This window comes from Phaseolus vulgaris, chromosome 3 (assembly GCF_051622355.1).
Source record: "Phaseolus vulgaris cultivar YP4 chromosome 3, ASM5162235v1, whole genome shotgun sequence".
Classification (NCBI taxonomy): Eukaryota; Viridiplantae; Streptophyta; class Magnoliopsida; order Fabales; family Fabaceae; genus Phaseolus; species Phaseolus vulgaris.
In genome coordinates, this window is record NC_143500.1 from 40,773,795 (window position 1) to 40,791,206 (window position 17,412).

The following is a 17,412-nucleotide window of genomic DNA, read 5'->3' on the forward strand; positions in this document are numbered from 1 at the left end:
GACGACTGCCTTCTTTAGGGTTTTCTTCCTTTGGTTCCTCCCAATGATCTCAATGATGTATTGGGTTATGTCTCACGCCTTTTATTTAACCTAATTAGACTTGGGCTAAGTGACATATTTATTCATAATATATTTGTTCACTTCACCTCTTATTAAATTTCTAAAAATATCACAAAATTGGGAATAAAGTGTTCTTATTCATCTCATAATCCAAAAATATGTAAAAAGGTTCAAATTCCTAAATTAGAGGTTGAAATATAACTATTTTATCAATTAATATTGATAAATTTCTATCTTTTTATATGAAATATTACTAAATTATGACATTTATCAACGAGTCATTCTCATTGCGCAAATTTGATCCCAAGGGTTTGGTCATTGGGCAAAATTATTTTAAATTAAAACTCAAGAGCTTTAGTTGTAGGATGAGCCTTTTAAAAGAAAACTTTGATTGCTTTGGCTGTTGAGTTAGCTAATTCACAATAGCCGTAGTGTTTTTATGAAAAACTTACAGTGGAGTGGAGTAGTCGTAGGGCAAACATTTTGTTCGTTGGACGACCAAAAATAATTGGTTGTGATGATGTCTTTGGCTGAGCAAGCAGAATGACAGTTGAGCAAATTGCAGTGTGTAATCAATTCATTGGACGATCCAATTGCTTGTTGGACAAAAGGTGTTTTATGAACTTTGATCAAACATGTTTTTAAACATCTTTAAATGCTAAAATGAGTTTATTTTTCACTTTATTGTTATCTTTGACTAATATATTGTGTTTGAACATTTGTATGATGTTATGATTGATAAATTTCAATTTATTAGTATTTAATTTGAGTTGGATATATGTGTATGAATAAAAATCATTGATGGGTTGGTGGTGATATAGCTTGTGTAATGATGTAGACATGATTATTCCTAGAGAGGAAGTTTTATGTTGAGATGTTATGAGGGTGTATTGGTTTTGGGACTAAGAGATGATCCTAACTCTCCTAACACACTAAAATTACATAGATAAAGATGTTCAGGTGTCAAGAATTGCATCAAGTAGGTCATAAGGAATTTACCATGTCATATGAGGATGTATTTCCTTATGTTGAGACTTTGTTGTGGGGATAATTTAGTGGTATGAGAGACATAGATCTCTAAGTCTAATTTCAACACAAGAGTTTTTCAAGAGTTTCAAGTGTCTATTGTTGTATGTTAATGAATTTCTGACATGAATGTGGGAATTTGTAATAGACATTTGATCGTTGATTAATATGTTCTAGTGTAAATTATGAGACATGAGATGATTGTTGAATGTTTACCATCTATATAATTATATTGAATGTTTTAAAGGTATTAGTTTATCCTAATTTTTTTATTTTTGTTTTTGTTTGTGATTATTTTTATAATATGTGATAATAATGTGTGTTACACAAAAGAAGAAACTACAAATGATAAATCTCTAGAGAAAAAAAACTAAGAAATTAATACAGAAATTTGGAAAATCTTCTTATCTTATTTATTATATATACATTAACTACATGATATATTATCTAAATATATTATTTAGATAAGATAAATATATATTATTTAGATAAAATTAATGAGAATGTCATAAAATTAATATGTAGTACAATTTGTTCTATTCGTAAATCTGAGAGAAATATTAAATTTACGCATTTCTTTAAATTTGATCATTAATTCCTTAATTTAAAATTACAAGAATTACAATCAAATTTAACTAACAATATAAGTAAAAGAAAAAATCCTTAAACTTTTGAAATTTAAAGTTGCAGGGAATATGCCATGGATTCTGCTAAAATTGTAGTGCAAATGTTATTATAATTTATAAATTCCCAAAAAAACACTGATAGTAGTGGAGAATCTATTTTAGGTTTGACAGAATTGGTTCCCCTAACTCTTTAGTGGAGTGATTTGACCATGAGTGCACTTCAACTACTAAAAACAAATACACAGTATTAAGCATTAATTGTCATCACATAAAGAGGATAAAAATGTTTAGTTAATTACTATAATTATATTATAAACATGTATTTTTTTCAACTGATTAATGTAATCAACAATAATACATATTAAATTAAAAAAGAACAATTAAATTATTATAATGTATAATGATTTTTTGCTCGCAAACGCCGCGTTGGCTTCCAGCCTGTGATTGCTTTATGAAAGCAAAAAAGTCGACGTGATACACTCATTCATGTTTGGAAGCAATTCCCATGACCAATCAATCGCTGTACTATTTAATACCTCTTCGCTCCGGACCCGTCGAGCTGAACTGGATCTTGAACGGAGTTGGTTCGCGTTCATGTTAAATTGATTTAGGTTCAGTTTAAATTAAATTAGTTTGTATTTATATCAAAATAGATTTAATATAATTAATAAAATAAATTTAATCTAATTAATAAAATGAATTTAATATAAATTTAATTTACTTTAAATAAATTTAAAAAAATTATATATGTAATTAAAATGGATATGAATTTTAAATTCAATTCATTTATTTAGATTTAGATTGAATATTTTGCTATTACCTTCCTTTTCACCTTAATGAAAACCTTCGTCCTTATTTTAAGGTTGTTTGAAATGAAAAAAGGAAGAGAAAATTAATAATAATTGATTAGGTTTAGATAATTTAAATTGATACATAAAAATTAGCAAAAGCAGCATTTAAAGGTGACCATTATTATTGTATTGGGTTTGATAATTGCTAGTTATATATCAAGTTGCACGAGTGGAACTGTTAGAAATTAATCTACAAATATTACTGGATATATTTTAATTTAATTTATATAAAATATTAAATAAACACTAAAATGTATTATGTCAAATTATTGAGAGAATGATACATGGATTTACAGGGTATGGGGAAAAAAATGTACAAGCATACAAAATACACTCGAAATCTTTTATTAATCACTAATAGTTAAAATAACAATGTAGATTCATCGGTCAATTTGACAAAAATAAATTATGAGAAGATGTGAAGATTTTAGCTTATTTTTCCTTCTTTATGATTTTTTTTTCTCTTATCCTTTCTTCTTCGTGAGTTTTCATTAGTTGTTACTGTCTGGAATGAATGTAGATATTGTGTTGAAATATTGAATGAATGTAGGATATGATACTAACATATTTTGTTTTCTCATTTTAGAAAGATTGATTGATACAAAAAGATGAGATAAGAATGTAATCTCTGTGATGTAATAAAATAATAAGTACTTTATTGTTTTCATGCTTCAAGAAAAGTATGGGTGATTAGATTTTTCAAAATTCTGATTGGATCTAAAATTTAGATTTATTTTAATTAAATCAAATTGATTTGAACTTTTTTTCTATTCCATTTAAACTACATTAAATGTAAATGAAATATATTTTGCCAATTAGATTAAATTCGAGGTGGGATTAATCTAAATGAATTAAATTTAAATTGAATTAAATTTAAATTAAATTTATTTTGTTAACTAGATTAAATGTGATATCAGATCGAGCTAATCACTTAATGGAGCATCAAACTAATTCAATTTGAAATGACTCTAACTCAATGTAGGCTCAATATTTTGATCCAACATGGGTCCAATTTGACTTGACCACACTTAACTTGATTTGTCTTCATTTGGATCCGAATTGACTTGACTTAATCTAAATCTCGACTCGAAGTGGATCAACTCAACTTGACTCGATCTAAGTTTAGACCGATTTAGTTATATCTGGATTTGATCCGACATAACTTAAAGACTTGATCAACTTGACTTAAACTATTTTACTTAGGTCTAACCCGACCTAACATTTTATAACTTAAAATAACTTAAAAGTTAGATTTTCAAAATTCAAAAAACTATTCAATTTATGTTGAATCCAAATCTGATTAAATGAATACAATTTAAAATCTAAAAAGTATAAATTTGAATTTAAAATAAATTCATTTAAATAAACATATAGTAATATGAATTTGAATAATCATGAAGTTTCACTATTTGAAATTTTTTACTCAACCTTAAAGTAAAATAATGTAACCATTTTCACTCTGGTTCCTTCAAACATTTTTTCCTCTTCCAAACATTGAGATATCAATTCATTAAGGGATTATTTGTCTTTTTTAAGTATTATTACTTGCTTTAAATTAACTAGAGCATATTATAAAATCTTTTAAATTTCTACAAATTTCTTTATTATATATTTTTTTAAAGATATTTTAAAACTTCCTTCGGTCAAGTTGGATTAATTACCGACCTTAAGGGTCAACTAAAGGATTAGGGTTCGATTGCTGACTTGACAGGCTACGTCGGGCTGACCAGTCAAAGTTAGATCATGAACTGTATCAGGATAGCATAAAGATACTTCAAGAGAGGAAGTGAGAAATGTGGAAGAGAACGTGAAGTCCTCGACGAGAACATGTAGGATCCAAGGGACGCCAGAGGAGAGGATAAAAGGGAATGAAAACAGAGGAGAATGGGACGACACTTTGGAGAAGGCAGAGTGTAAACAGGAAAGAGTTTAGAGAAAAGAATTGAGTGTTGGGCGAGGTTGAGTAAATCACAATTTGGTCAGAACACTTATTCATTGAAAATACATCATAAATTTTTTCATATAATTTTTCATAAAAAAATTAAAGAATTATTTCTATAAGTTAATTAAAATTAATTTATGTGTATGTTATTTTGTAGAAACTCTTTATTTTTATTTTTTAATATCCATAAGTTAATTTTAATTTAAGGATATCTTTTTCCTTTTAGACAGTTTTTCAAAATACACTTTAAAAAAACTTTACCAGGTGGCGTGAATAAGGGAAATCAAAGAAGTGTTTCATCCATTATATGTTCAAATTTCTAGAATATTTACAATTTCTACATCGTGACTCAAATCGTAAAAGTATTAAGTTCTTGTATATATACTGTGTATTCTTTTTGAAACAAAAGAATTTTAAAAGAAATCACACATACTACTCTTAATTGACAAATTCTAAGAATTAGTTTACAAGCTACACCATAATTCACTTAACAACAAAATGACTCATCTTACATTTTGTTATATATATGTTCCATAAACAGTGTCATCGACATAAAGTTGTAACATCATATGATCTTGTTGGAACTATTATTGTCATGGTCTTGTAAGAGTAAACCTGCACACAGGGGGCATGGTGGATCACGTAGATCTTCAAATCTAGTTCTTTGCTCCAAACAGTTTGCATGGTAAACATGACCACATACTAAAACTGCCACAACTGAAAGCTCACTAGAAGAGATTGAATTCCCCAAAAAATTTATTTTTTGACTTAGAAGTTTCTCACAGATTCCACAAACCATCTCTGTTTTATTTGATGATGTTTCATCCATCCCCAAGGAGCTTGATGGAATTCTCTCTGGCCTTGAAAACACTTTCTCTCTATATTCTGAAGAAAAAAAAAAGCTTGAATAATCAATTTTCTAAAGTGCAAATACAGAATGAATCATAAAAACACTGTTTTTAACTAACCTTAACAATACTAAGAATGTTATTATTAACTTTGTGCATCTTAAAAATAATCATTAAACAGACATTTGCATGTTGTTTAGAATGTGAAGAAATACCCTTGCCACGTGAAGACGATGCATTCGCATGATTGTTGGTAGAGTTACGTCGAAAATATTGATGCCCATAATAATGTCGTGTTTGTTTCAAAAATATTGAACGACCAAGACCATGATGATGATTTGTCATTGTTGGATGGGTATTAAGTAGCTTCACCGATCTATCTGCTATATCCAATGCAGGTGGCAAATGGAGTAAGCCATGATCATCTGAATGTGAAGGCTTTTGAAAAAAACAAAAAGACAGTGAACAAATAAGATTTTTAATCACATACTTTTTAACACATTTCGTCAAACACATTCTCTAATAATATTAATCATAAACACAACTTATAGAATAAAACGTGAAACCTAAAAAACCTGTGATTTTTAAACTAATTGAACCAATCAATAATAAAATGCGTTTATTTTAAAAATGTGCTAGAGAACATATATATATTATCAATTATGTAAAACGAGATAAAAGAAATTAATGAAGGAAGTATGTTCGTGGAGTTTTTTCGAAATATTAATTTATAATTAAAGGAATGGGAATAACATATTACCTCATTTGACAATAGCTCCATGTTGGAAAATGCATCAAGCTATTTTTATAATATTGGCTTTAAAAAAGTGACAACAACAATCGTTAGTACTCTTACATACATCAAGGATTACAAACTAACACACACAAATTCAAGAAGGAAAAAAATATATAAAGAGATAATTTTCTAATGCAGTTTACAAGGAAGAAGTAAAACATAACATTTGTTCAAAAAAGTGGAAAAAAAAAATCCAAGAGAAGAAAAAAATAGCAAAATAAACTCATTGATCTTTTTTCTGTCTTGCATTCATTCTTTTAAGATTTAAAGAAAAAATTATTTTTGAAATGAAGAACAATTACCATATAACATCCTTTAAATTAAATGCATCTAAAGAAATCAAGAAATTTAAAAAACTAAAATTTAAACTAGCTAAAAACAATTGTTAACATATTGCCCATGCAAGTTAATTAGTTTTCCTTATTTGTTTATTTTTCAAGGACAACAAATTAATATGAGATAGTAAAAATGGAAATTCCATTAAAAATAAGCTTAGCAGATACATCACATTTTCTCAGGTGTTCATCAAAGGAACCTTTTCAAGAAACTCCAAAAACAAGCAAAGAAAATAAAAGAATTTTGATTTTTCCACTTCAATTTCACAATACATTACATTACAATACTATGCTAGCAACAATTCAAAACAAAAAAGAAAAAAGAAAAGGAAAAAGGAAGGAATGAAAAAAAAACATACCCATAGAAGAAGAACACGAATAAGGATGTTAATCCCTTTGAGTCTGGCTAGACTCATAAAACTGTTTTTATTTTTTTCATAATAATTATTAATCTTGTAAAAATAGTAAAAGCAAATTATCTAAATGGAGTTCATGGCTTAAAAGACCTCACCAATTATAGATGGGTTTAAAGTTTATGAAGTGCATATGTGGTTTTACGATGTTAAAGCAAAATAAAAGGTTTTGTGTGGGATGAAAAAAAAAGAACGATTTAAAATGTTTTTTTTTTATAGAAAGTGCATGTGTGTGGACTAGTTTCTAACTTTATTTCTGAATCAATGAAAAGAGAGATAAACGAGGATGAAGCTACGTTATATATCAAAGGGGCTATGACCCCAAAATAAATAATCTTTATTTTATTTTAAATGTAACGTAAAACTTTGTCCAAATATTAGTTCTTATATACAAAATTTTGGTTTATGGTGTAATAGTTTTTTTCTACACTTATATGAATGGTAGTGTGCCTTGTGCACATTTTCTAGTTCTGTTCATATCAATCCAACTTTAATTACTCTTTAAAATTAAGCAAGCATGTTGCAATATGTGGGAAATTTGTGTTAACGTCTCTACAAAATTTGAAAATTGATTTACTTTTTTTTTATAAAAAAAAACTTACATATAAACTTGTCTTTAATGTGATCCAGCCTATTAATTATTATCAAAATTTGTAATTTATAAAAAAATATTATTCAACATAAAAAAATAGGAATAATACATAAAATAAGATGTATGTATTTTTTAATAATATAATGTATAAATAAATTAAATGAATTTATGTATAAGTGTAATTATCTATATTAAGTAACCTATTTTCCCCCCTCTTTAACTTTAACTTTGGAAGATAAAGCTCATGCATGTTCAACTGTGACAAATTGAAAATTACTTAAGCTGGATGTGCTGATAGAACAACAGAGAAGCGAATTCCTACACCTCCTCCATACATTTTTTTTACTCTCATAAATATAAAGTTTCTATTTTATTCTTTCTATTGTGTAAATTAGAAGTTATTTTTTCTTTTAAAAAAAATTATATTAAACCATTTCTGAAAGTAAAATGACCTTTAGATTATGTAATTGGAAAGGTTTTTTTTCAAAAAAAAATACTTCCGAATTATAATCTATAAAAAGAATAACTTCCATTGTGCAAAAGATAAAATAGAAATTTTTATGTTTCTGAAGTTGCAGAAAAAATCTATGCTACGTACAGAAAGAATTGACCCAATAGAGATTGGGCTTTGAGACCAAATCTTAGGCAAATTCTTCCTGCACCATATCAATTTTAACCTCCACCATATCAATTTTTTAAATTTTCAAAATTATCCTTCTGCACCATATCAATTTTAACCTCCACCATATCAATTTTTAAAATTTTCAAAACTATCCTTATTCCAAATTAAAAAATTCAAAATAATAATTATAATTGAGAAATAAAAAAAATACATGTTGGAAAAAAAATTCTGAACACAAAACTAAAAATACATTCTGGATAAAAAAATTTCAGAATTCAAAAATATGTTCCGAAAATTGAAATCCAAAATATTTTAGATAAAAGTTTTAAAAATAATTTTTTTTATTTTTGTGTAAGATTATTTTCATCATTTAGGAGGGATATTTTTGTCATCTTCTAGAGCTGATTGGGTGCATGCTGAAATTGATATGGTGGAGGGAGAAATTGCCCAAATCTTATTGTGCTAAAAATGATTTATAACTCAACAAAGGGCTTACTACGTGCACTGTTTCTTCCTGCACCTTTCTTCTTTCACCTCAATAAACTTTTGAATTTTCAAAAATGCCCCTCTGCAATATTTCAAATTATGTAATCCGAAAGTCTTTTTTAAAATTCGTAATTAGTTTTTAGATTACATAATCCAGAAACCGTTTTTCAGATGCATGATTAGTTTCCGGATTACATAATCTGAAAGTCTTTTCTAATATAATATTAGCTTCTAGATTACATAATTTGAAAGTTTTTTTTTAAATGTGTGTCCGGATTACCTAATCTAAAAGCTACTCTCAAATCCAGACTTTCGGATTATATAATCCAAAATACCATTTTTTAAAAATATATTTCAGATTATCTGTAAACTATTTCTGAATATGGAGGTGGAGGAATAAAAGAGTCTTACTTGCAAACTCTCCTTTTACTCTTTTCACCCACTTTTTTTTGTGAAATTTTAGGTAATACTTATATTGTCTTTCTCCTCACGCCTTCTGTGTATTTTTGGGAGCAATTAGTTTCGATAGTGTGATCAAGATAAGCTACACAACATAAACTAGTCTTTTGTTATCTTATTAAAAACCTTTTTCATATGAACATTTTAAGGAAAGAATAAAAAACTCATAAACTGAAATTAGCTTTAAAATATTAATAAAAAGTTTTGCGTATAAACTTCTTCAAAACGCTCATCTTTATCTTAGGATTTATATGAATAAGTTTTTCCACAAGTATTTTAAAATATATGAATTCCTTTGAAGCTAAGATTAACTTAGAACAAATTAATTCGGATTTTTTTGGATGAGCTTCTATATAAACATTTTTTAGAACAAAAAAAAATAAATTTCATAAACTAAAATTAACTCTTAACTAAAATTAATATTTTAGTTTTGAGCATTTACTTATCACTCTTAACTAACAATGTGGAAGTCAGGTTAATTTTTGTACATGACATTCATTTATACTGATGGATAAACTATATTTTTAATCGCTTACTTCTTAAAAAAAATCATGTTTATTCTCTCAACATCTTTTTTATTAGTTTTAATATGTCATATTTTCACCAAATTAACTTTTACTTAATTTACTTCTTTTACAAATTTAGCTCCTCAAATACAGTTACCATTGTTCTTAGTCTCCATTTATTGAACACCATATTAGCTTCATTACAAACAAACAAAAAAAATGGGATTTATAACGCATCTATTATATATCTGAAATATATAAATAAAATAAAATACATATCGATACATACTTCTTCATCAACTTTTAAAATATAAAATTTCTTTAATATTGTAAAAACTTTATGTACTAATTCACTATTTTGATGAAATAGTAATAATAAAACGATAAAATATTTTAATATTCATATTCTACGAGCGAAAGAAGATAGAGTAACAGGTGTGTATTACACATGTATCCTAGGTTACTTTTATAAAATTATAAAGAAAATTAATTTTCATAATCACAATATTTTGTAACTAAAATATAACAATCTTTTGTGTGTAACAAATCATAATCATAAAATTACAATATATTTTGTATCTAAATATATGATAACATTAAAGGTTGAAACTTGAGTTCCGAGACTGAAATAAAAATTCTTTTAGTAATGTTTATAATGGAGTTCTTCTTAAGCAGGGCATCCTTCTTGGTATTCAAAAAAGCTTAGAGATTGTTAGTTTGTCTGATAGTGATGGACTTCTCTGTCAAGAAAAGATTGCTAAGGAGGAGTTTGATCATGCTCTTCACTGTCAATATTTGTTTTGGAAAGAAAAGGCTAGGATGTTATGGTTTAAGGATGAAGATCGAAATACTGCTTTTTTCCATGCAGTGGTCAAAAGGAGAAATAATTCTAGTGGGATTCATCGTCTCCGGATTGATGATGAGGTTACGGAGGATCCTAAAATCATTGAGGATCATATTTTGGACTTTTATAAAAATCTTTATGCTGAGTCTATTTCTAATGTTCTGGATACTGATAATATGGAAGATTTTATTGGTACTTATATTCCTGCGATGGTTTCCTATGAGGAGAATATGATGTTGACTAAATGTCCAGATTTTTCTGAAATTAAAAATGTTGTTTTTAATCTTAACGGTAATAGTTCTCCTGGACCTGATGGTTTTGGTGGTGTTTTCTATCATTCTTGCTGAGAAATTATTGGGACAGATGTTTGCAATGATGTTCAACAGTTTTTTAAACAAAACTGGGTTCTCCCTGGAATGAACCGTAATGTGGTATCTCTTATTCCAAAGGTTCAGGGTGCTGATTCCATTAAAGATTATAGGCCAATTGTTGTTGCTAATTTCAAGTTTAAGATTATTTCCAAGATACTGGCGGATAGGCTTGCACTTGTGGCTGCTAGAATCATTTCTCCTAATCAATATGGATTTGTGCAGGGTAGACAGATTCAGGATTGCATTGGTATTGCTTCTGAAGCTATTAACATGCTTTCTAAAAAGGTTAAAGGAGGTAATGTGGCTTACAAAGTTGATATTCATAAAGCTTTTGACACTATGAGTTGGAAGTTCTTATTATTAGTTTTAAAACGCTTTGGTTTTCACCCCTCTTTTGTCGGTTGGATTAGTACAATTTTCCGTTCAGCTATGCTTTCTATAAGAATAAGTGGTAGTTTGGTGGGTTTTTTTCCTTGCAGTCGAGGGGTAAGACAAGGTGATCCATTGTCTCCTTTACTTTTTTGTCTTGCAGAGGAAGTTCTTAGTAGAGGTCTCTCTAAGCTTGTGAATGATAAGAAGGTTTTAAATATGGTCAGTCCGCAAGGTTATCTCACTCCCTCTCATATTTTGTATGCTGATGACATATTTATTTTTTGTAGGGGGGATATTAAGTCTCTTAGAAATTTGAGTTCTTTTCTTAAAACATATGGTGATTTTTCTAGTCAATATATTAATAACTCTAAAAGTAGTTTCTTCACCATGGATAATTCTCCAAGATTTGTCACCAAAATTCAAAATATTCTTTCCTGTAGTCATGGTTGTTTGCCTTTCATTTATTTAGGAGTGTCTATCTTTGTTGGTGCTTCAAAGTGTCGGTTTCTTCAACCTTTGGCTGATAAAGTTAAATTGAAGCTAGCATCTTGGAAAGGTAAATCTCTTAGCATGATGGGTCGAATTCAGCTGGTCAATACGGTGATTACTGGATCTCTAGCTTATAGTTTTAATATGTATAAGTGGCCTGTTTCACTTATTAAGCAAGTTGAGCAGTGGTGTCGGAATTTTATTTGGACTGGTGATATTTTGAAAAAAGGTATTGCTACCGTTAATTGGGGGAAAATTTGTTCACCTCTTGAGGATGGAGGCTTGAATATTATTAATCTTCATCATGAAAATAATGCATATCTTCTTAAGCTTGCTTGGAACTTTGCTTATAGCGACCAACCTTGGTCTTTACTCTTGAAAGCCAGGGTTCTTAAATCAAAATATGAATTTAGAACGGTTTATAGATCTTCCTCTCTCTGGCCTGGAATTAAGCAATTTTATTCTACCATACTTGACTATACTTCTTGGACTGTTGGTACAGGTTCTTTTATTAATTTCTTAAATGATAAATGGTGCTCTACTACTTCTTTAGCGAATATTGCAGGGTTATCTGATGGTGTTAGCATTCCGGATACAGTCTCTCAATTTTGGACAAGTTGTGATTGGAATATTCCCTTATCTTTACAGCAGATGCCTCATTTTTTTAATCATATCATAATTAGAGAGGAACAGGATATTCCTAATTGGATTCTAAATGAGTCTGGTCGTTTCACTCTTAACTCGGCTAGGACTTTTTTCTTGGAACCAGGAGTTCCAGGTGGTTGGGGTAAATTCATTTGGTCTTCATCTATTCCGCCTTCCAAAACTCTAGTACTCTGGAAAAAATTTCATGGGCGACTTCCTACAGATCAACATATTCAGAATAAGGGTTTGCATATATGTTCTATGTGTTCGCTTTGTGAAAAGCAAGAGGAATCTATTCAACATCTATTTTTTGAATGTTCTAACACATTGCATATTTGGAGTTGGGTTCAACAAATTTTTCTTACTTCTCTTTTCTCTAATAAGGATGATCTACTTTCTTTTATTAAGAGTGATGGTAGTCCTTTGGTTAAATTGATTAAGCTTGCGGTGATAACCTTTTCTATATGGATGATATGGCGTATGAGGAATTATGCTAGATTTCATGATAAGATTGGGGTTTCTAAGGCTATTTCGATAATTAAAGATTTAACTTGTCTAGTGGGAAATTCGTCTAAAGCTTCAATGAAGAATGATATGTTGGACTTCAACGTGATTAAGTTTTTCGGTATTAAGACTCGTAGTGGTAAAGTTCTTCGTCCTCTTCCTATTAGATGGGAATTTCCTTCACTAGGCTGGGTCAAAATTAATACTGATGGGGCTGCTAGGGGGTATCCTGGTCTTGCTACTTGTGGAGGTATTTTTCGTGGAAGTATGGGAGAATTTATTGGTGTTTTTTCAGCGTTTCTTGAAGTTCAAACTGCTTTGGTTGCTGAGTTTTATGAAGTTATACATGCTATGGAGGAAGCTCAAAAAATGGGGCTTACTAATGTCTGGCTTGAAAGTGATTCTGTCTTGGTTTGTGCTGCGTTTACTGCTAGGACTAATGTTCCGTGGATGCTTCAGAATCGATGGAATACTTGTCTTAATTTTTGTGGGACAATCAGGTTTAGGGTAACTCATATTTTTCGTGAAGGGAATGTGTGTGTTGATAAGTTGGCTAATTTATGATTTATTCATAGAGAATCATTTCATTGGTATAATAGACTCCCAGCTAGTATGTTCATTCTTTATGAATAGGTATAATCTACCTATATATCGTTTGTGTTAACATATGGGTTTTGGTCTCGTCCCCCCATATTTTTGTATTTTCTTTCTTTTTTCTTTCTTTTTAATAATTTTTTTTTTCATGTGATGGCATATGATTGTTGTTATTTGAGGTGTCAGCTTAGCTGAGATGTCAAGTTGCATAGTGATGCCTAACACGAAAACTTTATAAAAAAAAAAATATATATATATATATATGATAACATTTGCTATATATTACTGTTAAGAATAAAAAAATTACAATATATTTTGCATTTAAATATATAAAAAAGTTTTTGGTCCTTCGTTGCTATCATATAATAGCTATAACTTTATCCTTATATTAATTATATTTTAAGTTTTATCAAATAACAGGCTAGCATTTCATTTAAATTTGATCATTTATTTAATCATATTAATTTTTTAATCAAATATTAATTTATTTAAAAAAATAAAACACTTATTTGTATAATTTTATAAATTTAAAATTAAGTTTGTAATAATCAAATTAAGATAAAAATCTAGCAATGCTTTCCATAAAATAATATTATCCTACTTTCAAAAACTTTTAAAAAATACAATATTTTATTTCCTCCTTTACTACTTCAAAGTTAACTATATCCAATAAATTGTATATTAAGCAAAATTGGTCCTTAACTATAAAGATTATAATGCTGTGTTTGATTCCTCTGGAACGGCACTATCTTTGCAATAACAGTTATTTTACCATTAAATTTTCCTTAATCGGTTATAACAAAAAAAAAAAGAATATAAAAATATTAATATAATTAATTATGAATGTTTGAGACAGTGTTACAAAAGTTAAAGGATTAAAATTGCTCTTTTATTTCTACCTTCTTTTTCTTCCTCCTATGGTTTGTTTCTTTCTTATTCACTCTACACGAAGAAAGAAATGCATAGATTATTCTCGTTTGTTTTTATTGTTTACCAGACATTTATCAGCCAAGAAAACCTGAAGATACGAAGAAAATCACATAGAAAGTGTTAATTATTAATATTATTTTTGATGTTATAAACTTATTTAATAATAATAATAATTAGTTATAATAATAATAAATATAATTATTTATAATAAAAGATAATTTATATAATAACAGCATTATGAAATATTTTTATATATATTTATAAAATTCTAATTTGGTTTGATTTTATGAAAATATTTTTATATATATTTATAAAATTTTAATTAACTAAAGTTTATAAAAAAAAGTCACATATTTTATTATTTAAATATTTTTTAAGAAAAAGATAAATTTATAAACTTCTATTTTACACATTTAAACAAAATAAAATTCTCTTTACAACCATCATATCACTCACAAACTTCAATAAACTTTCTTCACAAATTCACTTTGATATACCATAATCCAAACAACCTCACTTTCTTTACACTTTCCTCTAAAATCACTCCAAATTCACTTTCTCAAATCTTCTTCTCAATCCAATGGTTATGCAATAAAGGAGGGTATTATAATATTTTTGCTTATAGTATGGGTTGTAGTTAGTAATCATGGGGTGCAGTATAAAAAGCCCTATTTAATAGCAAAATTCTCTTCTCACCAGTCCAGACCAAATCTCAATGTTTATTTGGTATACTACAGGCCCATAGAAAAACACAACCCTCCACTTTCAGTATCTATGAAAAACAGTTCAGTATCAAATTTAAGTCTACACCAAAGCTTCTTGGCAGTCACCCTAAGAAGAGATTGAAAAGTGGCGGAAAATTTTGAATGATTTTTTCATATCCTAAAAAGGAAGAAAATAGTCATATGAGGTTATATACCTAATGATGATGATTATAATAATAAAAGCTAATGTAACTAAATGAAAATATAAAACACAGAATGGGTAAGATCTGGTAATTTAATGTAAAGAAGTGACAAAGAGAAGGGAAGGAAGGAAGGAAGAAAAAAGGGTAAACCCTAGAAACTGAATAGCCTTACACAGCATAGGAGGAGTGATGATCCAAAATATGCTTTGAAGAAGTAGGGTCCAAAGGAAGGATCCAAAAGGTACAAAAGAGAATATCCAATTTTCCACAATTATGATCACAGATTGAAAGCAATTTCCCTGTGCCAGGCGTTTCTCAATCTCAACTTGTACAACAAAACAGTTTTCATTACGCTCTTAACACTCTGGATTTTATCACCATATCACCATTCCTCAATAATTTGCACAACGAATCTTCTAGAACTACCTATCGTAATCAATTTCCATACCATATAATAATTTACTGGGTTTATCTTCAAAATATGCGAGAACTCTGACACATTCAAGATTACCACTACCGCTAATAGTGTGCACATAAAGTTGCCTTTTCTTACACGAACCATATACCAAAACAACATATTTCTTTGTTTTTTCATTTGTCAAACGTTGACTACAGTGATCTCTTGAATCATCTTTGAATTGAATTTGTATAAGCCTAATCCAATCCAACTCAGGTCATTTTCACACATGAATTTACACTCCAAAGTTAATCCAAACGAACCATTCATAATCAAAATGGGAATTGAATTGTGTAAGAATTGTCTCAAAAATTGCATTGAAGGCGTAGTGACATGTTTTGATTTTGATGTGATCAATAAAAACAAGTAACTAGCATGAATGAATGGAATCATTCTGAGTAGATAAGGGTTACATACCCAAAAAAACTCAAGAACCTTTCAAGGGGGAATGCACCATGTCCACACGTATTCTTCAAAATCCTCACTACCCACTCAATTTGCAACATACAGACAACCGATAACCCTTTCACAATTTCAAAATAAATAATAATTACTATTCATCTCATTTTTCATAAATAAATTGTTTTGGAAGAAGCAGTTTTCTGACGCAAAGTCTGTGGTTGGTTCTCTCAAAACCAAATCTTATCCCCGAATTTCGTGCCAGCACCTAAGCAACGCAAAGTGCCATCATCTACTCATTATTTTATAACGCGATAATGAAAAAATTCCCCAACTGCAACTAAAGATATCATTCACTTCCACCGTTTACTTTTTCTCGGACCAAATTAATAAAACCAGTCTTATGTGAAAATGTTTTTTTACAACAATACGATGTGGTTTTTATCTCTTCGATTATACTAAGATATCGTAAACTTGCGTGGAAGATGTTTCTTTGTTAATTAATTAACAACCGTTTGATTAAAAATACACTTAGCATGTTTTAAATGGCTTTGGCATAGCATTTGGGAGATATTTTAATTTGATTTTGAACGTCAAGTTGGTGGCGTCAATTCGAGTACACATGTTTGGGAGGAGCATAACGTGTGGAATATCTATTGTTCCTAACAAAAGTGTTTTAATATATTAGCATTATCATTAACGAAGGGTTCAGAATATAATTGTGATAAAGTGGTAATGCAAAATTCTTAACTACTATTATTATGTGTGGAATTAATCTCATTAACTTTTTCCTGCAAATCACAATCCTGTGGGTACCCTTTCTAGATCAATCTGCTTCTTTCCTTTTGAAAAACATGTTCTTCGAAAATGACAATCATACCACAATTATAGGATTTCAAGTGCCAGAGAGTGAGAGATAGTTATTGCAGGTACAAAAGGTAAACATGCAACTGAATAAATAAAGAGAAAATGAAATTAAAATAAATTAATTCATTGTTTATAGCCATAGAAGCATAATTAGGTTTAGAAGAAAGTGGAAACTAAATGTGGATATGCTTTTCATTATAACAAATAACATGATTTTTATCTAGTAATTAATTTAATAGCATGTTTCGAATTAGATAACACGTGGATTCAACATAAACCGTACAGATAAGAGTTATGTAGTTATTATCGGTTAAACTAAGTCCACTGACTTATAAAATATGATATCTAACAATTATGCGAATATAAAATTATTAGGAAATTAAAGATTTTGGTTTTCATATTAATATATCATTAATTGTTAATAAAAAATATTAATTTATCTATCAGAAATTTTATTAATTTACCTTATAT

General features: G+C 28.6%; 1 protein-coding gene and 1 long non-coding RNA gene across 2 annotated transcripts; both read right to left on the reverse strand.

The window, feature by feature from the left end:
* Positions 1 to 4,947: 4,947 nt before the first annotated feature.
* On the reverse strand, positions 4,948 to 6,134 carry LOC137805920 (uncharacterized). Its single transcript, XM_090300149.1, has 3 exons — positions 6,114 to 6,134; positions 5,569 to 5,791; positions 4,948 to 5,390 (listed from the first exon to the last, which is right to left on the reverse strand). The coding sequence occupies exons 1-3, from the start codon at positions 6,132 to 6,134 to the stop codon at positions 5,071 to 5,073; spliced, it is 564 nt and encodes a 187-aa protein (XP_090156275.1). The 3' UTR covers positions 4,948 to 5,070.
* Positions 6,135 to 14,664: 8,530 nt separating this feature from the next.
* On the reverse strand, positions 14,665 to 16,250 carry LOC137805921 (uncharacterized). Its single transcript, XR_011080278.2, has 2 exons — positions 15,391 to 16,250; positions 14,665 to 15,193 (listed from the first exon to the last, which is right to left on the reverse strand). It is a non-coding gene; the product is annotated as an uncharacterized LOC137805921 (long non-coding RNA).
* Positions 16,251 to 17,412: the final 1,162 nt, after the last annotated feature.